The sequence below is a fragment of the Lithobates pipiens genome, unplaced genomic scaffold (genome assembly GCF_037356315.1).
Source record: "Lithobates pipiens isolate NorthernLeopardFrog02 unplaced genomic scaffold, aLitPip1_a1.2 Scaffold_18, whole genome shotgun sequence".
In the NCBI taxonomy this organism is placed as follows: Eukaryota; Metazoa; Chordata; class Amphibia; order Anura; family Ranidae; genus Lithobates; species Lithobates pipiens.
Window position 1 is genome coordinate 317,631,688 of NW_027507758.1, and position 22,969 is coordinate 317,654,656.

The 22,969-nt window shown below is 43.1% G+C and overlaps 1 protein-coding gene across 5 annotated transcripts in view; it reads left to right on the forward strand.

The window, feature by feature from the left end:
* Positions 1 to 201: 201 nt before the first annotated feature.
* Positions 202 to 22,969, forward strand: part of MAP3K7 (mitogen-activated protein kinase kinase kinase 7) — an 87,298-nt gene continuing 64,530 nt past the window's right edge. For all 5 annotated transcript variants that reach the window (XM_077487238.1, XM_077487239.1, XM_077487241.1 and 2 more), the window contains exons 1-5: positions 202 to 580; positions 7,012 to 7,122; positions 9,457 to 9,522; positions 13,349 to 13,394; positions 21,369 to 21,507. In XM_077487238.1, coding sequence (XP_077343364.1) covers positions 494 to 580; positions 7,012 to 7,122; positions 9,457 to 9,522; positions 13,349 to 13,394; positions 21,369 to 21,507 — 449 coding nt within the window. In that variant the 5' untranslated portion in view covers positions 202 to 493. The remainder of the gene's footprint in view (positions 581 to 7,011; positions 7,123 to 9,456; positions 9,523 to 13,348; positions 13,395 to 21,368; positions 21,508 to 22,969) is intronic.

A 22,969-nucleotide genomic window follows, 5' to 3' on the forward strand; every position in this document is an offset into this window, starting at 1 on the left:
TGTGCTGATCTGGGGTGTATGATGACTGCTGGGTAGGTAATGACTCCAGTCAGCAGTGCAGAGGGGAGCACACTTTGGCACTCATCTCATACTCTGTACAGTGACTTGCTCATGATTCCAAGTCCTCATAAAGTTTGTTAAAGGAAAAAAAAAAAAAAAAAAAAAAAGACTTCCTCTGAATTCTTTGGAAAGTGTGTGACGTAGTCGGTAGCGCCGCCCCTTTCACCGCCAGTCTGCTCCCGGCCTGTGCAGCTTCAGTCGCTGTATGTATGCTCGGTTCGGGAGAGTGCCAGCGTAGCGGCGGCCGCAGCTCCTCGTACGCCTGGTCCCCGGTGTGTGGGTGTGAGAGCCGGGCCGTGCAGTGGGGGTGGCTCGGACGGTGCAGGGCCGGGGCCGCCAGTAAAGTCCAAGTGTACGGTGGCCCCGGACCTTCCAGTCCCTGTCTGCTGTCAGCCTCTGCCCGGGGCCCCCATTCGTTAGGTGAAGGCGCGGCATGTCTGCCTCCTCCGCTGACATGATTGAAACCCCTCCAGTGCTCAACTTCGAGGAGATCGACTACAAGGAGATCGAGGTGGAAGAGGTGAGATGGAGACACCGAAGTGCTATGGGGGACACTGAGCCTCTTCAAGTCACTTGTCACCACACTGTCATTGTACACTTCTATTAGTACGGTCATTATACACTTCCATGGATATTGTCATTGGAGACTTGCGCGCCCGTGGTCGTTGTCGCTGTAGACTTGCGCGCCCGTGGTCGCTGTAGACTTGCGCGCCCGTGGTCGCTGTAGACTTGCGCGGACATCGTTTTTAGACTTGGGCGGCCGTGGTCACTCCGAGGCTTGCGCGGACAATGTTTTTAGACTTGCGCGCCCGTGGTCGTTCCTAGACTTGCGCGCCCGTGGTCGTTCCTAGACTTGCGCGCCCGTGGTCGTTCCTAGACTTGCGCGGACATTGTTTTTAGACTTGCGCGCCCGTGGTCGCTCCTAGACTTGTTCAGCCGTTGTTTTTAGACTTGTGCAGACATTGTTTTTTAGACTTGCGCGGACATTGTTTTTAGACTTGTGCGCCCGTGGTCGCTCCTAGACTTGCGCGGACATTGTTTTTAGACTTGTGCGCCCGTGGTCGCTCCTAGACTTGCGCGGACATTTTTTTTAGACTTGTGCGCCCGTGGTCGCTCCTAGACTTGCGCGGACATTGTTTTTAGACTTGTGCGCCCGTGGTCGCTCCTAGACTTGCGCGCCCGTGGTCGCTCCAAGACTTGCGCGGACCTTGTTTTTAGACTTGGACAGCTGTTGGCGCTCTGGACTTGGGCGGCCGTCATTGCAGACTTCTATAAGTCGGAAAACTCGGCAAGGAGTTCAGTGTGAGCCTTGCTGGGCTTTGTGAACCAAGTAGGAACAGAACAACAGGCAGTTTGTCTCCTGTGCATTGCTGATTTGAGCTCTTTTGAAGTGTCTCTGGAGGAATAGTGGAATTTGAGCCTGTAATTTTACTTTGTATTGTGAGTAGAATTTATTGGTGTATAATAATAAAAAAAAAAAAAAAAAGGGTGGTGATTGTATTAGATTATGTGAGCCTCTTTCTATCCATCCATCCATGCGGGATCTTTTTGGAGCTGTGGAGGATTGTTGCAGTTTTAGGGGCTGTCTTGGTGGATTGTCCTAATAAGCTAGGCAAATATTGTTAATGAGTGAGATTCCAAATAATGGGTGAAGAGTGAACTCACCATTTACTGAAGACTCACAGTGTTTCTTGGAATTAGATTCAACTATACCTGCTTTTGGATTTTGTCGAAATTCCAGTATTTTTTTTTGTTTTTTTTTTCTCGTCTTTACAATTTTTTTCTATTTTTTTTTTGTTTTTTTTAATGTTTTAATCGCATGACTAGTGTGGATAGGACACTTGGGTTATTTATGAAAGGCAACTCCATTTTGCACTGCAAGTGCACTTGGAAGTGCAGTCGCTCTAAGATGGCCTTCACACTGCTGTGCCCATAGCGTCGGCGGTAAAACGCAGCTAAAAATACTGTCAGATTTGTGTCGCATTTCAGCCGCTAGCAGGACGCTTTTACCGCTTGCTAGCGGACGAGAAAGGGTTAAGACCTCCGGCAATAAGCCTCAATAGGGGCGTTTTGCAGGTGGTATAGCCACGCTGCCGCATTGATTTCAATGGGGAGCAGTGGTGGAGGGTGTAGGGTCACACCAATACTGATACTATTATCGGTGTCAACATCAAACATTTGCACGTGTACTTGTACTCCTGCAAATACTCCGATGCTTGACCCGATACCTCGACATTCAAGAACAATCAATGTGGAGGTGAGGAAGATCACTGATCTCCCTGCTGACAGCAGCTTCCCTTCTCCCTCCTGTGGCTTTCAGCTGCTTTATTGAAAGCCATACAGGCAGATTGGCGATTGTAACTTCCCCAATCTCCGCACCGATCAATCCTGACTGTCCACTGTGTCCTCTCCTGGTCTCCACCATTTTCATACACTCAAATTTCCCGTAAACGCCCTGGAATTTGTCAAACTTATGTATAACTCGAACCGTGGGCTCATCCATATATGCTAGTATGATATATGTATTTTGGAGAATTTGAAATACACCACCACTGCCTATGTTTGTGAGATATACAACTGATTCAATGGTTGCACTTTGGATATGTACTTATGGATGGATAACACCTGGTACGCACAATCAGGTTGTTTGTGGGGTTTTTTGTTTTTTATTTCGGGCTGAATGAAAAAACAGAAGAGCTTGGGAGGAACCACTATGCAATGTTAGTACAATCATCTTCCTGCTGAACTATTGTGTTCTGTCAGAGGGACAGCCCCCACCAAAACACACTGGTCAGCGCTCGCAGCCATTGGCTGATCGGCAGATGATTTTTCTGGCATGCCCCTTTGACAGAAGCTGGACACACAGGCCGAATGTCATCCGTTTTCTGTTGAATAGGCTGATATTCGGCCTGTGTGTACCTGGCTTAAAGGGGTTGTAAACCCTCAATGTTTTTCACCTTAATTCATTCTATGCATTAACCACTTAAGCCCTGGATCAATTTGCAGCCAAAGGACCAGGCCCCTTTTTGCGATTCGGCACTGCGTCGCTTTAACTGACAATTGCACGGTTGTGGGACAAAAAAATTGGCGTCCTTTTTTTTTTCCCCACAAATAGAGCTTTCTTTTGGTGGTATTTGATCACCTCTGCAGTTTTTTATTTTTTGCACTATAAACAAAGATAGAGCGGCAATTTTGAAAAAATGCAATATTTACTTTTTGCTATAATAAATATCCCCAAAAAATATATATATAAAAAAAAAAAATTTACTTAGTTTAGGCTGATACGTATTCTTCTACATGTTTTTGGTAAAAAAAAATAATAATCGCAATTAGTTTTCGTAAAAGTTATAGCGTTTACAACAGGGCTCGACAAACCCCAGGCACCAGGTCGCATTTGCAACAAGAATTAGCGACCTGGGGCAGCACGGCTGGGGTGTCCTGTCTCCGTGTGCACCCCCCGGCACGCGATTGCGTCGGGCTGTGCCGGCCGATAATTGAGGCCGCGACTTTGCTGCCTTCTGCAGTCCTGGAATCTGGCGCCCTCTGGTGGTGGCCGTTTTGCAATGGCCAGGAGCCCTTGCAAAGATTATGCTTCCTCACAACTTCCAGGTCTGTGTACGGATGGTTTCAAGTGTACAGAAATGCACACCAGTGACCGTGGGTGGTGTGGCAGAGGATGACGTTACACAAGACAGATAAGTGCACATGGGACGGCAGCAGTGAGGAGGCCGATAGTGGGGTCTTAAAAAAAACAAAAAAAAGATAAAAAAAAATACATTAAGTGTGAAGGTGGAGATACCCTATAAAATCTAAAAACAATAAAGAAAAAAAAAACTTAGCTCTGCTGCTCACCCGCAGCAGAGCTAAAGCTTTTTTTTTTTCTTCTTCATATACTTGGGGGGGGGGGGGGGGGCGGAGAAATTTGTAAAGAGTAGGGGGAAGGGAACAACTTATGAAGAGGTGAGAGCTGTGGAGGAAGTGGCGAGGGGGAAGATATGTGAAAATTGCTGGGAGGGCAATCGGCATAATACTGAGTTTCCACATAACAGGTTTTTGTCATTCTTTTCAGTCAACCTATAACCCTGATGGCATTACGTCAGGGTTATTTGCTGGCTGCTCTGCTGTAAGTTGGGGTTGGGGGGGTTAGATGGCTCAAATTACTTGCCTTGCCCTGGGCATTTCCAGCCCACGCTAGCCAAAAAAAAGACACCTAACTTTTTTAGCTGGCTCCTAGATTTAAAGTAAATTTGTCAAGCCCTGGTTTACAAAATAGGGGATAGTTTTATAGCATTTTTGTTAATATATATATATATTTTTTTTTACTAGTAATGATGCTGATCAGCGATTTTTTTATTGTGACTGCGACATTATGGCGGACACATCGGACATTTTTGACACGTTTTTGGGACCATTGTCATTTATACGGCAATCGGTGCTATGTAAATGACAGTGAAGGGGTTAACCACTAGGGGGCAGTGTAGGTGTTATGACATTATGTGTGTTTTTTTATTGTATGGGGGCGAGGCCTTGCATGTGACGTCACTGATCGTCCTTCCCTATAACAGGGAACAGTTTATCGGTGACTGCCACACAGGGAAGCACGGGGAGAGGTTTGTTTACACAGACCTCTCCTCGTTCTTCAGCTCTGTGACCCGATCGTGGGATAACAGCGGCGATCGGGTCCGCTGGTACCATGGTCACGGAGTACAGGACCGGGTTGGGAGCATGCCGTTGGTGGTGCGCTCCCGACCCACGGCTGGGCACTTTAAAAGCAACGTACAGGTACGTGCTTGTGCCCAGCCGTGCCATTCTGCCGACGTACATTGGCGTGGAGGAAGTGGTTAAGGTGAAAAACCTGTAGTGCAGAGGCCCCCCTTTTACTTGCCTGCACCCCGTTTGTTCCAGTGACAGGGGCGAGCACACCAGCTCCGGCCCCTGTCTCGGGTCCTCATTTGATAGATAGCGGGAGCCATTGTCAAATTCCGTGACATGGGGGGCGGGGCAGTCATGCTGTCTGTGTCAATCGACACAGCAGCAGGACTCGGGAGTGCACCTGCATGAGTGCCTCCATGGAAACCCTTGCACATAGGAGGCAAGTATAACATGTTTGTTTAAAAAAAACAAAAAAAACATGTCCTTTTACAACCACTTTAATGCAGAGATTGCTTCCTGTTGATTTACATATACGGTAAAGACTCACACATATATATGTTGTGATTACTGGATTTTCTGTATAATAGAGCAATATACTGCACATGCACCAGCTTAGGGGAAGATGACATTTCATGTGGTTTGTCACTATATCATTTAATAGTGATTGCAGATAATTCATGTAAATAAAAATGCTGAGCAGAAAGAGCAGTTCCTGGGGCCATTCCTCTGGGTAATGTTTTTATAATTTTTTTATATACATTTATTTTCCAAGGTTCATTGAGTCTACTTAAACAGGTTCTTTCCAATATTTATTTCTTAGTGAGAAGTAACTGTAGCTGTACATGGAGATATTCTATGCTTTCCTGTAGAAAAATAATTAATGGAAATGTTGCAGAGAAGAATAATTCATTACCTTGTGCCCTGGTATCTGCATAAAACAAGGCATCCCAGTGTCCCTGCGGAGTGATCAGAGCAAACAAATGTCAGATTTCTCTGACAGGGTTACCAGAACAGTTCATCGGGGAGGTGCAATTGAAGTGGTTTATTTCGGTTTCAGTTACTCTTTTGATGCTGTTGCATTCACAGACCTGAAGACAAACGGAGTATCTGGGGAGTGAATCCTAGAACGGTCAGGTTGATGACAGATTGTCACTAGTGTTGCAGTACAAGCGCTCTCACATAGGCTAGTTATTCATGGTCTCTATGGAACCCTCTGCAGATTTGGTGTGTCCATTGTAGGTTTCCTTAAAAAAGCCACATCTGCCTTTTGACATGTTATTTCCTGATACCCTCTGCATCAAGAGTGTTTGTATATTGGTAAACTTTTGATATACCTACTGTGTTTTATTAAAAACGTGCTGTGCATATGAATGTTATGGGTGTAATTTTACGTTAAATTTAGGAGGTAGTCAGTACCACTTCAGTGGAAGATTAAAATGTATCCATCATTGCAAGTCACTTTGAAGGAAACCATGTGAGTGAAATATGTAGGCAACCACTGCCACAGCATTTCTTACTGAAAATGCTGGTTGCTTGGCTGTCATGCATATTTAATAGTTTGAATTATCAAAACAGAGCATCTGTTTAGGATCATAACAAATATTTCGCTCAGTATTCCTCGCTTGACTGACTGCTTTTTTCAGTTCTGCGACTGTGTTGCAGCCAGAGACAACCAGATCGGTAGCACTGGCAGCCCATGACCTATTTATTTTAATCCTTAGATCATTTTTTTTTTTCTAGTTAGGGATCCTTTTTAATACTAGGCAAATTTTGTATATATGCCCCAGTTGGAGAAGAGTGCTGCCTGAACATTCAACAGCCAAATAGATCATATACTAGGATCAGAGGCTCTTGCACTGAACTTTTGAACATAAGTGGTGAAGGGGTATAAATTATTTCGTAGACGGGGTGTATCTATGTTCAGATTGTGGAATTTTAAAAGATTTTTTATTTTTTTTTGTACTGGGGGAGGGTGTGTGTATCGCATAAGTACAATATATACAATGTATATGTTGTATCTTCTGTGGTTTACTCCATTCTGACAGGAAAGAAATTTGCATGATTCCCCCATCAACAGTTCTGATAGGGGAATCCCTCCTGCCAAGACATTGTATTCTTAGAAAATGGTTATTGCTAGCGGCTCGATCGATCGATTTTTAACTTGGTACATTCTGCCTGCCCATACACAACAGGAATCTGCCGAGATTAGCTCTAGTTTTGAGTTTTTTTACCTTTTGTGGATTAAGTTGAAAAGTGTAAAGCTCTGTTATTAACAACATTTTTTCTCTTTACTAACAGGTAGTTGGAAGGGGAACCTTCGGTGTGGTCTGCAAAGCAAAATGGAGAGGAAAAGATGTGGCTATAAAGCAAATAGAAAGTGAATCTGAAAGAAAGGCCTTTATTGTAGAGGTAATGCACATGACAAATCATTTTATGTGAATCGGGAATTAAATGCAAAAATAAACCATTGATTTCTTCTGGGAATAAAAGTCTTTTTTGTGAATAGTGACTGTTCTTTTCAATGTTAAAGAGAAATTGGACCAATGTCACTATACATATACAATACCTGGCCAAGCTCCTGGAAGCTTGAAATGGCTGAAGTAGACACTGCTACTCCAGTGATCTCAATCTGCTTCCAGGTCCCACACCTAGCAGCTGCCCTGCTTACGTTCTGTACACAGGAAGTCGGCTTTCTCTGATTGTACCAGGTGAGGGGGACAGGGCAGTGATGTCATGCTCTCCACCTCGTCCCTTTAAAAAATGCTTTGCATTAATTCAGAGAATGCAATGTGATCTCTGAATAGTGCCTGTGCTGAGTGTCCAACCTCCTGTGTTCAGGACACAGCAGGGAAGAATGTGGAGGTCACTGGAGTAGCTAGTGTCTAGCTTCTAGGGACATCGGTCAGGTATGGTATGTGGATGGACCATGTAGCGATGTATAAAAATATGCATTACCTGAATAATGTTTTTGAACAACAATTTGTGTGTGTATAATACAAGCAATTTAGAAGCAGTATATGGCTCTGGTGGATCATGGGTGCATTGTCAGTCTCTCCTGCAGAATAGCTCTAGAGCTCTTTCAGCTCATACCTTGGTACAGGCTGTCGGTTTGAAAGTTGCAGGGTTTGTCAATGAACTACAAGGGAGCTCATCGTTGCTCTTGCATTTCATCGAACTACAAGCCACCTGCCACAGTGCAGACGAGACGTGTAGTTTTGTTCATTCACAGATTTCTGTGAATCAATGACATGGCTGTGTGTGGCTGTTTTCAAAATTTGACAGTGGGTGCAATGTCCATTATCATGTGAGGAGGACATGTGCTGTAGTGTGTTACACCCTAAATATGGGTGTGATGTGTAACATGCTCCAAAAAAGTGAACTTATTCTTTAAAACTTTGTGTGATTATTTTTCATTTACTTTTAGGCCTCTTTCACATGGAAGGCTGCTCTGCTGCTGTTAAAAGCATGTTTTGTTATTTTGAAATTCCAAGACTCCAGGCACAGCGATCACTTGCAGTTGTACATTGTGATTAGCTGCGTTTACATGTGGTTGCGCTGGAACATTCTTGCCATTTCTGATGTGCTTCCTGTTTTTTTTTTTCTTTCCTTTTGTTGCTTCTATCTGCAGGAGAAATAGTACACTGCGATTACCTGCCATTATGTACAGATGGCTGCAATAAATCGGTCCTGGGTGCAGTCAAATAGAATTTTTTTTTCTAACTGCCGGCAACTGCATTGTTTGGGTTTAGCTGAGGTAGATAACTTCATCTATCCACAGCCAAAAGCCCATGTGAAAGGGCCTTACACCTCTAGTGTACTTGTAGAATTTAAGATTTCATAAGTACAATGTTTCACTGAGTGTGTTTTTGTCTTTTAACCACTTCAGCCCCAGAAGGATTTGCCCCTCTTAGTGACCAGGCCATTGTTTCACGATAATGGCACTGCTTCAATTTTGTGGTCATGCAACGCTGTACCCAAACAAAATTGACACCTTTTTTGGCAGCTTTTGATCACCTCTGCCGTTGTGTTTTTTTTTTTTTTTTTTTTTTTGCACTATAAACAAAAAAAACGAAAATTAAAAAAAATACATTTTTTTTTAACTTTTTGCTATAATAAATAGCCTAAACTGAGGAAGAATTTTTTTTTTTTTTTATATATATATATATATTTTCGGATAATATATATTCTTCTAAATATTTTTGGTTACAAAAAATGCAATAAGCATATATTGATTGGTTTGCGCAAAAGTTGTAGAGTCTACAAAATAAGGAATCGATTTATAGAATTTTATTTATTTTACTAGTGATGCTGGTGATCTGCAATTTTTTGTGGGATTACGGCGGACAGATCGGACACTTTTGACACATTTTTGTGACCATTGACACTGATTACTGTGTAAATGTCACTAGTGGGGAAGGGGTTAACACTAGGGGGCAATCAAGGGGTTTAAATGTGTTCCCTTGTGACCGACTAGAGTAGGCGCCAGATCGCTGTTCCTAACTAGTAGGAACGGACGATCTGTCGGTCCTCTCAGAACACACACATCCCCATTCTGGTGCGCGTGGCTGGTGGACATCGCGCCCGCTATAGCTGTTTAAAGGGCCAATGTACAGATTTGCCCAGGAGAGTCGACCTGCCGCAGTATGATGGTGGCTGGTCAGCTAGTGGTTAAGAATGGTGTGGCTTTGCTATTTAGCACTTTTTACCATTTTTTCCATAACTTAAATTTTTGTTTCATTTCAGCTTCGACAGTTGTCACGTGTGAATCACCCAAATATTGTGAAGTTGTATGGAGCCTGCCTAAATCCTGTAAGTAATATTTATTTAAGGCTGTCTTCTTAAAATACTGCTATTGTTATAAGTGGACTTATGTGAGGTTTATGTCCCTCATCACCTTGGCTCCGGCCAAATGCACATATGCAGCCTTTCGCCAGGTGGGCCTTGGCACAGAGCTGCTGCATATTTGCGTTCATTAGTGTTTATAAATGACACAGTTACCGGCGGTTAACCGAAAGCTCTCGGTACTTGCGATCAGGAGCTTTCCAATCCTGTGACTGCCATGGCAGCAGATCACAGCGGTCACGTGATTGTAAACCCCACCCCACAATCCTAAACACCTTTTAAAGGGCCGGGAGGCAGCGGTTCCAAGGGGTTAAAGTGGTTGTAAACCTACCTACACCACTTTTACCTACAGGTAAACCTATAATAATGTTTACCAATAGGTACTGGAAATATCTCCTAAACTGTGCAGGTTTAGGAAATATTTGCCATATACAATTACGCAGACGTCATCAGTGCATGCGCACTGAAATCGCGGCTCGTGCCGTGACTGGCAGCTCTGACGCACATGCGACTCCAGCCAGTCACAGAGCCAGAGTCCACTGCCCTGGAAGGAAGAGGGGTGGAGATGGATGCAGCCACCACCAGGGACATCGCTGGATTTGTTTGCAGGTAAGTGGCACATAATGGGCTACTAGCCCATTATTTTACTTTGCAGGGGAAAAAAGAGGAACTAAAAACCCATCAGGGTTTATTTCCTCTTTAAGGGAGTTTCTGATAATGTATCTTCATTTCCTAGTCTAATGGGGCTTGTGTTGAGGGGCTTTTTATTTCCAAAGTTTCTTCATACAAGTCTATAAAAACACAAAATCCTCCCAAAGTAGGTCCAATACAGAGCATCATAAGGTAAATTGCAAAACAAATGCACCTGTCTATGAATTTTGCATCTCAGAATGGTCTCACTGATGTCAAATGCAAGATTGTGGATACAGCCAAATGCTTGTCAATACAGGCCTTTGTACCATTTATATACAGCTGCAGCCATGATATCATTTTCTTGATTGGGCAGTGAGCTTTCTTGTAAAAGTGAGCAGCTTTACAGATACCAGATCAGTTTTACAGGGGGGCAGAAGGGGCTCCCTGTCTCCAGTCTGGTGAGCCCTGTACTAATGCAACCAGTTGCATCAGATGCACTACACAGAGCGCAAGGAACTTTGTATTCCCCCTCTGTGACATCAAAAACCGGAAGCGGCAAGGATTTCATCACTTCTAGTTTTGGCTTGTAAAAGCATCTGAAAAAACCATCTGAGTTTGATCAGACGCTTTGGAGTCCAGAGCAGAGATATGGGATTTTAAAGATCCCAGATCTCTCCAAAAAGAGGACCTACTATCGCAAGGGATGTTGTTCATCCTTTGTGAAGCAATAAAGGTCATTAAAAAAAAAATTTAAGGTACAGAGTTAAAAATATAAATTATATTAAAACTTTTTTTTTAAAGTGCCACTATCCCCCTGTACTCGCAAATGCTGACGCACATGTAGGTCCCACATGTGAACAATGATCGCACCACACATGTGGTATCGTCGCAGACATCCGAGTGAGAGCAATAATTATAGCGCCAGTTCTCTAGCTCAAAACTGTTAACCTGTAAAGGCTTTTAAAGTGTCATCTATGCAAAACTTTAGGTACCATAGTTTGTGGCCATTCCACAAGCATACACAACTTTAAAGTATGACATTTTATTTATCTGTTTACTTGGCGTAACATCATCTTTAATATCTTGCCAAAAAATATTGGGTATTGTTTTCTATGCACTAAAATGAAAGAGTACTTTTTCTTGCAAACTGTGATAAACTGCTGTACAAATATTGTGCAACATAAAAAATTGCAACATATTCTTCCAGGCAGCTAGATCACACGGTCTCTGGCCATATTCATTATAGTAGTGAATCTGATTTTATTATCTTTTTTTTTTTTTTTTTTTTAAGCATTGCTGTTTAAAACACTGCTCTAGTGTACATAGAAACAAGGGCATTTATACGCATTGTAGAAATGTGTTTATTTTAAATGTAATCTTTTAAATACAAGTCTGAAAACATTAATACGATTATGGTTCCTGTTTACTTTAAAGTGGATGTAAACCCTCACATATACCCAGTGAAGTGAACAGCCTCAGATGTATCATCTCCCTACATAGGTTTTACATGTATATCTGCTGTCTTCAGCTTTATATATCCTCATAGGTAGAGACTTTCAGCTCAGTGCTAATCTATTTATAGTATCCTCTCAGGCTGATAACAGAAGAACAGAGCAGGAGAAAGCTATGGGACATAGTGCTTTGAAGAGAGATAACAAAACACTGCAGATATATGTGCCCAGCTCAAATTTCATGAATTTGGGTTTACATCCACTTTAACCACTTCCCGACCAGCGCACGACGATGTACGTCGACAGAATGGCACGGGCAGGCATATTGGCGTACATGTACATCCAATATTCGTTGCCGCCGTGCCATCGGGAGCGCGCCGCCGGCGGTGCGCTTCCGCGCTGGTCGGGACCCCCGTGAGTCCGGTCGCGGGACCCGCGGACTCGATCGCCGCGGGCATCCCCGCGATCGTCTCACGGAGCGGCCGAATGGAGGAAATGCTGTATAAACAACATTTTTCCATTCTGCCTAGCAACTAGTGACGCTGATCTCTGCTCCATGTGATTGGAGCAGAGATCAGTGTACACTAAATGAAAGCCCAACCCCCCCACAGTTAGTAACACACCCCTAGGAACACTTAACCCCTACACTGCCACCCACTGGTTAACCCTTTCACTGCCAGTGTCATTTACACAGGAATCACTGCATTTATATAGCAGTGATTACTGTATAAATGACAATGGTCCCAAAAATGTGTCAGAAATGTCCGATGGGTCCCCCACAATGTCGCAGTCACAATAAAAATCGCAGATCGCCGCCATTACTTTAAAAAAAAAAATAATAAAAAATTATTAATAAAAATGCTATAAAACTATCCATATTTTGTAAACGCTATAACTTTTGCGCAAACCAATCAATAATCGCTTATTGCGATTTTTTTTTTACCAAAAATATGTAGAAGAATACGTATCGGCCTAAACTGAGGGAAAAAAATGTTTTTTTATATATTTTTGGGGGATATTTATTATTACAAAAAGTAAAAAATAATGCGTTTTTTTTTCAAATTTATCGCTCTATTTTTGTTTATAGCGCAAAAAATAAAAACCGCAGGGGTGATCAAATACCACCAAAAGAAAGCTCTATTTGTGGGAAAAAAAGGACGTTAATTTTGTTTGGGAGCCACGTCGCACGACCGCGCAATTGTCAGTTAAAGCGACGCAGTGCCGAATCGCAAAAAGTGGTCTGGTCTTTGACCAGCAAATTGGTCCGGTCTGAAAGTGGTTAATGTACTAGCATATCTATTGCAGATCTTTCTATGTTTTAATCGCATTTTAATTGGGATGGTTTTGCTTGCCTACAGATTAACTCGGCCAATCGTGTGTGTGTGTGTCTGTCTGTTTTTTTTTTTCTTTTTTTTTTTTTTTTTTTTTTGTATTGCTGCATCCCTATATTTTTATCTCGCATGCTTGCGTTAATGTCCAGTATATTCCTATTTAGGTATATACTACAGTGTGTATATATAATAGCTATGTTCCAAGTATTTGGTTGTCAAGGCAACTTTAATGCATGCACTTTGAAAGCAATAAATAGGATTGGTTTCTGTCACCTGTTTTTTCAAAGCACTTGTAATATTTCATCTTTTTATATGTGAATTTTTATATATTCCAGATTATTGTAGAATGTGTACAAATAATGTACTTCTATGTTTTAGGTATGTCTTGTTATGGAATATGCTGAAGGGGGCTCACTGTATAATGGTGAGTAATGTGTGATTTAATTTTTTTTTCCCGCTTGACTAGAACATGTTACATTCGCTGGCATTTAATATAAAACTTTGGATGTACTTGGATATGATACATTTTCTCCAGATATGTTCTTGTAATTTATCATTTTAATATATACACTTTAAACTCTAGTGTACAGCCATGGCCAAAAGTTTTGAGAATTACACAAATATTAATTTTCATAAAGTCTGCTGCCTGAGTTATGATGGCAATTTGCATATACTCCAGAATGTTATGAAGAGTGATCAGATGAATTGCAATTAATTACAAAGTCCCTCTTTGCCATGAAAAATAACTTAATCCCATAAAATACATATTCACTGCATTTGTGAAGAAGGCTTCAGGGCACCCAAGAATGTTCAGCAAGCGCCAGGACTGTCTCCTACAGTTGATTCGGCTATGGCAGTGGTTCTCAACCCTGTCCTCAAGTACCCCCAACAGGCCATGTTTGCAGGTTTTCATTTATCTCGCACAGGTGCTTTAAATCCGAGTCAATGGCTTGGTATTTTGGACAGCTATTTTATCTAAGAAAACTCCCAAAACACGGCCTATTGGGAGTACTTGAGGACAGGGTTGAGAACCACTGAGCTATGGGATCAGGGCACCACCAGTGTAGTAGTAAACCACTGAAAAATAAAAACAAAAAAAAACAAAAAACTGCAAGACACTAGCATAATGTGCTTGTGTGCTTTGTATACTAGCACATTATAAAATACGAAGCCCCCCTAGTGGGACCCGGTCACCGCTGGGGGGAGGCTGACATGTTCCCTCTGCGTTTCTTCAAGGAGCTCTGAAGTTCCGTCGTGATATGCCAGGCTAACATGTAGGGTGATTATCTCCTAAACTAGGCAGGTTTAGGAGATATTCATTTTACCTACAGGTAAGTCTTTTGTAGGTAAAAATCTCCAAGTGGTTTAATGAGCCATAATTATACCAGGGCTCAAAATTTCAAGCCCTGGGCTACTAGCCGGGCTTCAAGAGTTACTCGCCACCGGTGAGCCATCCCAACCCCTACCCTGTCCCTAAACACGCCATTATAAAAATAAATATTAAAAACTTCTTTATCAATGCAGCCTCACCTGTGCCCCTCAACGCAGCCTGGGCAGAGGAATGCATGACTGGAGGATGAAGAGAGCCACAGAATCACAGAGCAGGATAGCACACTGTTACAGCTTGCATTACAATTGTCTCCACCCTGCTCGACACAGCCCCGCATCCCAGCATTGGAACGGCATTCTGTCACAGGCCCACGGGGTCAGGAGGAGGCGGGCTGTGTCAAGCAGAGTGGGGACAATTGCAATATATGTTGTAACAGCATGCTATCCTGCTCTGATCGCGCGGCTCTCCTCTTCCTCCATGCTGTCTTTACCCAAGGAGATCGCTGGGAGAACAGCCCTGCCTTGCAAGCCCTCATTTTCCACTCACAAAATACAAGTAGGCGAGTGGAAAATTTGAGGGCTGAGTATACCATGCTCTTTGACTTTATCGTAATATCTTGCATACTTATTTTGAGTGTGGTTTATTCTCTCGATTGATTATATTTAAAGCTGTATATTTAAAACCTTCCTATGACATATGGTAATCGTATACCTGGGAATCCCACCAGCAGAGTGGTTACTTGCCTACCTCTCCAGATTTCTTAAAGTGGAAGGCAAATCCAAACCTAACTAAGCTAAATCTACTCTCACCCCATTCTATGTTATCTACCCTGTAAAAGGAAAGATTTGTATACTTCTAAAGTCACTCTGGTTTGCCCTGAGATCTTCCAGCGTTGGCTTTAGTGAAGAGAAGAGATCGCTGACAACAGTTGCAGAGCCCGTGCAATGAAGTTACCCTTAGGCTTACTATTGAGCATCAGTTGTTGGGTTTGCCTCCTCTACACTGAAGCTGGTGCAGGAAACCATTCATATGACTGGACTGTAGCGACTTCAGAATAGGTAGGTATGGTCCCCTTTCCTTTACTGGTTAGGTAGAATAGGCTAAAATGGGTGAGAGTACATTTTAAGCTTAGTTAGGTTTGGACTTGCCTTCCACTTTATGCAGACTAATTCATATAGCATTTTTTTTTTAATTTTTATACATTTTGTGGGTGCTTTTACTGCAGCAAATGCACTGATAAGTGATCAAATTTACCACTATTTTACTGTTCATGGTATACCAAAATCACTGTTAGGTGAAGTAGTTTGCTTATCCACCCATGTCAAGGTTTAATCTGCTTGTGCAGTTACTTTCTGACCAGTTTGGTGCCAGTCTTAACTCTAACATTTAGCTGCAAAGAGGACTGTTACTGTCTGTCTTGAAGTACATAGCGTCAAGGTCATAGCTGTGCAGTCAGCAATTTTTAAGCTTCTTGCCGATTACATAGCTCTAGCTGTGTCTAAGCATAGGGTGTCAGACTGCTACACTGAGGCTGCTGCTTCCACACGGAATGCAACAGTCCTCTCTGCAGCTAAATGCCATGGGGAGTGGAGTTTGGACTAATGGAGAAGAGAAGTTTAACTACTTACAACAGTGTGACATTTAAATTTTAGCTTCTGTAAAAAAAAATAAAGAAGTGTTCATTGTATCTGGTTCCCTTTTTTTATTTTTTTAAACTGCAATAGGGTTTTTACAGATTATTCTGCCACTTGAAGCCTCAGACGGTCATTTAATAGAATCCCCTATAAATGAAGCTGTACTTGCTTAACCTGACACTTAGCAACTACTAGCATCACAGTCAACCTATGAAGCTTAACCACTTATTGACTGAAAGGTTTTTTCCCTTAATGACCAGGCCATTTTTTTGCGATACGGCACTGCTTCGCTGTAACTGACAATTGTGTGGCTGTGGGACGTGGTACCCAATGAATTTGTGTCCTTTTTTTTTCCCCACAAATAGAGCTTTCTATTGGTGGTATTTGATCAGCCCTGTGGTTTTTTATTTTTTACGCTATAAACAAAAAAAGAGCGTCAAAAAACGATATTTTTTACTTTTTGCTACAATAAATATTTCTTCCTTAGTTTAGGCCAATATGTATTCTTCTACATATATTTGGTAAAAAAAAAATAGCGCATGTTGATTGGTTTGCACAAAAGTTATAGCGTCTACAAAATAGGGGATAGATTTATGGCATTTTATTTTTTTTTTTTTTTACTAGTAATGGTGATGATCAGTGATTTTTAGCGGGACTGTGACATTGCGGCGGCCGTTTTGACACTTTTTTGGAACCAGTGACATTTTATGCAGTGATGAGTGCTATAAAAATGCACTGGTTGCTGTATAAATAACACTGGCAGGGAAGGGATTAACACTAGTGGTGATCAAGAGGTTAAATGTGTTTCTAACTGGTGGGGATGGACTGACTGGAGGAGGAGATCACTGTTCCTAATCACTAGGAACAGCAGATATCTCTCTACTCCCCTGTCAGAACAGGGATCTGTTTGTTTACATTGACAGATCCCTGTTCTGGCTCTCTGTGGAGTGATTGCGGGTGGCCGCTGTATCTTTTACACAAATCGAGGTACAGCTATGGCAAATTGCATAATAGAGCGAACCTGCCACAGTGTAATGATGGCGGCTGCTCGACAAGTGGTTCATTTGTTAAAATCTAAGTTCACATGTAGTACAGCAGGTAAATTTGTAGGTAGCATTTTTTACACTGCAGCCTGCAAAGCACTGCACCCGCGATCAGTGGATCGTGGGTGCAATGCCAGGCTCCAGTAGACACTCAGTACAGCTCTCTGCCTGTACCTCTCATATGGGCAGACAGAGACACAGGAAAAGTCGATGAACTATGAGGATGCTCATCAGCACTCTTGTAGTGCATTGAAAACTTCAAGCTGTCTGCCATGGTGTCAGACTGGACTTGTAGTTCATTTTTATGAATGACGCAGGTGTGTGCGCAGAACCGCGCAGTTTTTTAAATGTGACAGCAGGTGCAAGGAAAAGAACTCTGACAGCGGTTGGGGGTTCTGGGATGAGGGGGTAGAGATCAGCTGCTGCATAGTAACATGTTGCATGTTAAACCCTAAATGTGCGTGTAAACTGTTACAAGAGATAAACTTATCCTTTAAACACTACACCCTTTGAAAACATGTTACTTCAGTAATTCTCTGCTCTATAAGACAACTTTTTATAGCTTATCTGTGTATTGCAGTTAGGAAAGAGAACTGTTTAGTTGCTAATCAGTGCTGGATTAAATGCTTCAACACTGTCCCATGGCTTTGATAGTGCAACTCTTGAGTTATTGGGTTTTGTTGGATCAATAATCAGCATTGCATTATATGTTTCCTCTAGTATTTGATTGGTGCATGTAATTGAATAAACAAAGAAAAGTAGGCTTATACCAGTCACAGGTATTGCATATATTCTCTACAACTGATTTCTTACCCGTTTCTGCTTTACCATGCCTTGTTCTGCACTATGCCTTGTTGTGAGAGTAGCCATCCCTGCCAGTGACATTTATAGGGTTATCAATGGCTATTTGCTCTGACCGCTGTATAAATGTCAGTCGTCCCAAAATAGTGTCAAAAGTGTCCGATCTGTCCGCTGCAATGTCGCAGTCCTGTTAAAAATCACAGATCGCTGGCATTACTAATACATTTTTTTTAATAAAAATTACATAAATCATCCCCTATTTTGTAGACGCTATAACTTTTGCGCACACCAATCAATATACACTTATTACAATTTAACCAAAAATATATAGGAGAATACATATCGGCCTGAACTTTTTTTTTTTTTTTTTCTTTTATGGGATATTTATTATAGCAAAAACTACAAAATATTGTTTGGTTTTTTGTTTGTTTTTTGTTTTTTCAAAATTGTTAGCTTTTTTTTTTTTTTTTTTTGTTTATAGTGCAAAAAATGTAAATTGCAGAGGTGATCAAATGCCACTAAAAGAAAGTTCTATTTGTGGGGAAAAAAGGACATCATTTTTGTTTCGGTACAACATCGCACGACCACACAATTGTCGGTTAATGCGGCGCAGTGCCATACCATAAAAAAAAAAATGGCCTGGTTTGGAAGGGGGCAAATCTTTCCGGGGCTGAAGTGGTTAAGGAGACGAGACAATTCCAGACGAGAGGTAGATTTTTCAGGGTAACACTTAAAGCGGTGTTCTGGACGAAATATTACTTTTAAGATAAAAATACCCCTAGAATACTCATGTCTCGTGCAATGTAAGAAAGGTATGCTGTAAACTATGCCCAGTTTTCTATTTGTGCAGCATCGTTTACTTTGTGAAGTTCCTGCAGAGTGTGGCTATCTCCAGTGTGGGCATCTGAAGCTACAGTGTCCTCCTTCCTGGATTTCATGCACCCTGGCTACCCAGCATGCACCCACTGATCTTGTTCATGCACAGTGTGGTGCAAGCAATTACAGCTTGACATGGCACTGCTCCCGTAACATTTAACATTGGCATCTATGGGAAATCATGGTTAGCTTGACATGGCAATGCTCCCAAACCATATGTGACGGGAAACTTGTGGAGCCCCAAGAGGGGACCCAGGGCTACGAGGATACCATTGAGCAGAGTGCTGGGGGTGCAGTCAGGCAGGAATATGACGCAGACTCTGTCAGAAGATGAGTTCCAGCGGATGCAGATAAGGAGCCCCAGGGGGTGCAGCTATAGGGTGATGTCACTCCTAGCAGTGTAGCTGACATCATTTTGCGCCTGCAGACTTAGGTTGGAGAATGCAAATGACATCTTCTGTCTGTCATCCCCTTCTTGATATCGCATGCTGTACAGAGCCATGACGTACGGTGGCTCTGTATGGCATGCCATGACACTGTACAGCATGTTGAATGAAGAAATGGCTGCACACCACGACCAATTCTAAGATCCTTTTATTGGACATCCCAGAAGTGACACCACAGGACACCACAAGTTGCCTGGAAGATGCGTTTCACACAATACAAATTAGCTTAGTCATTACTGTACGGCATGCAATATCAGGAAGGGGATGACAGAAGATGTTTACATTCTCCATCCTCAGTCTGCACAAAATGTCAGCTACACTGCTAAGAGTGACACCACCCTATAGCTGCATTCCCCCCTCCCCCCTTGGCACTCCCCTGATCAGCGCTGATGGGGGGGGGGGGGCACTGGTGGGCAGCGCTGACAGGGTAGAGGGGGGAATTTCACTTGTAGCAGATGTTGAGGCATGCAAGAGCCGTTCAGTGTGTGAAACTGTCAGATAATCTTTACTCTTTACTAGGAGAAAGACCAGCTGTTGTAACTCAGCCGCGATGTCTGGGATGGACGGGACTGAGCATCTATCAAACACCAGCCAATGATTGGGCTGCTTAAAGTCAAAGTCATAAATGTAGCGGCCTGCCCAAAGCCCATCACATTGGCTGGTGTTTGATAGCTGTTCAATCCTGCCCGCCCATGACATCACTGCTGAGTTTTGACAGCTGGCCTTTCTCCCTGCAAGCAGTGACATTACCTTACAGTTTCACTTACTGAGTGGCTCTGGCAAGCCTCACGATCTCAATGCGAATTGGGCCCAGGCCACCCCGTGCACTCGCCTATGCTCTTAGTCGTGGGTCCACTTATGGTTCAGGAGCAGTGTCATGTCAAGCTGACCAAGATTTCCCATAGATGCCAATGTTAAGTTGTTGCGGGAGTGGTGCCATGTCAAGCTAAACAAGATTTTGTCCATTGCTTTCTGGGATTGAAGACGCACATCTCCCAGGAGCCAATGCAAACTGGAAATGACTTGCATTGCTACGGCCACTAAAGGAAGTGAAATTAGATATAGGCATAAATTAGGTAGGTTAAAGAGGGATTTCACTGGGAAAGAAAATTATTAAAAGCCAGCAGCTATAAATACTACAGCTGCTGACTTTTAATAAATGGACACTCACCTGTCCCAGGGTCCAGCGATGTCGGCAGCCAAGGCCGATCGATCTCTCGGCTGCTGCCGCCGCCGCCATTCTAGGTGAGGGAATCAGGAAGTGAAGCTTTGCGGCTTCACTTCCTGGTTAATATCAGTAATTAAGGGGCGCTCTGTTTCAGAGCGCCCTTAATTACTGATATTATCCAATAGGTGTTTTTTTTTTTTTTTTTTTCACTTTCTCAGGGAGCAGCTTTTTTGTTTGTATTTTTGTTTTTCTCACATGGCGCGGAATTTGCGCAATTGAAGTTTAACTGTTTTGTTCACTTCCCGGTTCCCTACTGCGCAGTCGCGCAGCGCAATAGGAATAATCCGTGCTGTCTCTTGGACCCATGTGTGTCCCAGCAGACATTGCGCCGGGACAGGAAGAGGCATAGACTCCCATGGGAGTCTATGCCCAGAAGTGGGTGCAAATACCTGTCTTAGACAGGTATCTGCACCCCCCTCCCCCCTGAAAGGTGCCAACTGTGTCACCAGAGGGGGGGAGGGTTCCGATGAGCGGGAGTTCCACTTTAGGGTGGAACCCCACTTTAACAGAGAAAAAAAAATTATAAATTGCCCTTACATTTTAAAGATGCATATCAGTGCTGTATGGCGAGGAGTGAAAAATGTGGGTGGAACTCCGCTTTAAGCACAATTGACATTTCTGAATCTTCCCTATAGCATATCTTCACTTTTTTTAAATTCAGGTCCTTCTGTAATTCGAGGTTCACGTCTGTGCGTGTGCTGTAGGTTTGTTTGCGTAGGCACAGCAACCTATTCATTTGAATGGGCTGCTGTACCTGCAGTAAACGCAGGGAAAAGGTTTCTGTGGTCACACAAACACATGGTGCGATTTTGCACATGAGAAAACTTGCTGCTCTTTCTAATGCATGGGAATGCGGTTAAGAATTGATAGAACCTCCTGTGCATCTGCTAAATAGCAGCATGTTTTGGCTGCCAGTGCTGGAACGCATGCAACTTACACACATTCCCCCACCTGCAGTCGTGTATATCTTGTTTAAATGGGCACTATTTGTTATAGTGTAATGTGCTGGTCTGTTCTTATGTTTCCATTTTGTTTTGCAGTTCTGCATGGTGCTGAGCCCCTGCCTTGCTACACAGCTGCTCATGCAATGAGTTGGTGTTTACAGTGTGCCCAAGGAGTGGCATATTTACATAGCATGAAGCCAAAGGCTCTTATTCACAGGGACCTTAAACCACCAAAGTAAGTTCATATTTGATTTTTGGCAACATTTTAGTTTTTTATATTGTATATTTAATAAATTTTAACTTTTAATGTGAACAATAAATAGAATAAAGCAAGGGGTTTGCTAGTTTTTGCTTCACGCACAGCGCACTTTAAAGTGTGTTCTTTCAGGTGTGTCTTGTCAAGAATAGAGCTGTGATTAGAGATCGGCAATCTCTGCGTGGCCTTTATTCTCTCATTTTGGTCCTGAAGCAAAAACCGAATAGGGTACAGCAGTGTTTCTCAACCGGGGTTCCTCGAATACCCAGGAGTTCTGCGGCAATCTACCCGTCAATCAGACAGCTGACGGGTAGCCAAAATGCAGAGTAGTGCAGGAAGCGGCTGTAATAAGACCCCTCTCATAATGCGATCCTTCCTGCCGGCCCCTCCTTTCCTCTCACCCACCCCAGGTGATGTCACATACAAGCACCTGGGGTGGACGGAAGGAAAGGAGGGGCTGACGGAAAAGATCGCGTTGAGAGGTCTTATTACAGCCGCTTCCCACGCTACTCTGCAATTGAAACTGCTGCTGCTGCCGCCCGTGCCCTACTGTGTGCCCGTGTCCTGTGCCCTGCTGTATACTGTGTCCTGTACCCTGCTGAATGCCAGTGCCCTGCTGTGTTCCCATGTCCTGTGCCCTGCTGTGTAGCTTGTGCCCTGCACCAGGTACCATGCTGTGTGCCCTGTACCATATTGCGTGTCCTGTACCCTGCTCTGTGCCCTGTAGATATTGTGTACCCTGCTATGTGCCCTGCTGTGCCTTTTTACCATGTTGTGTACTCTGTGTGCCCTGTAGCATGCTATGTGCCCTATACCCTGCTGTGTGCCCTGCACCACCCTGTATCATGTTGTGCGTCCTATACCCTGACTTGTACCATGTTTTTGGCCCTGTTGTTTGCCCTGTATAATGCAGGCCCTATGCCCTGCTGAATGAATGAAATACTTGTATAGCGCACAATGCGAACTGTATCGCCTCTAGGCGCTGTGGCGAGCTTTGATGAATGTCCCGTGTTCTGCTGTGTGCCCTATGATGTGCCCAATGTTCTGCTGTGTCCCCCAAAATGTGCCCTGCTGTCCTCCCTGTATTGTGTCCTGACCTCTGTACACTGCTTATCTCAAGTTAAACCCAGACTTGAGCATTTGTGCAGAAGAAAAACAGCACAAGTCTCACATAAAATAGGTAAGTTCTAATATTTCTATAATTTAATGCTATTCCTTAAAATAATTGTTGTCATATCACAGCTCGCTAATCACAGCAATGTTCCGGAGCTGTAGACCTGAACGCTATATTAGGGGTTCCCCTGAGATCTCAAACCTTTTGCCAGGGGTTCCTCGATGGTAAAAAGGTTGAGAAACACTGGGGTACAGGATGGAGAAAATCCATCTACATAAATCTTAAAGAGGAAGTAAACCCTGATGGGTTTACTTCCTCTATCATTCC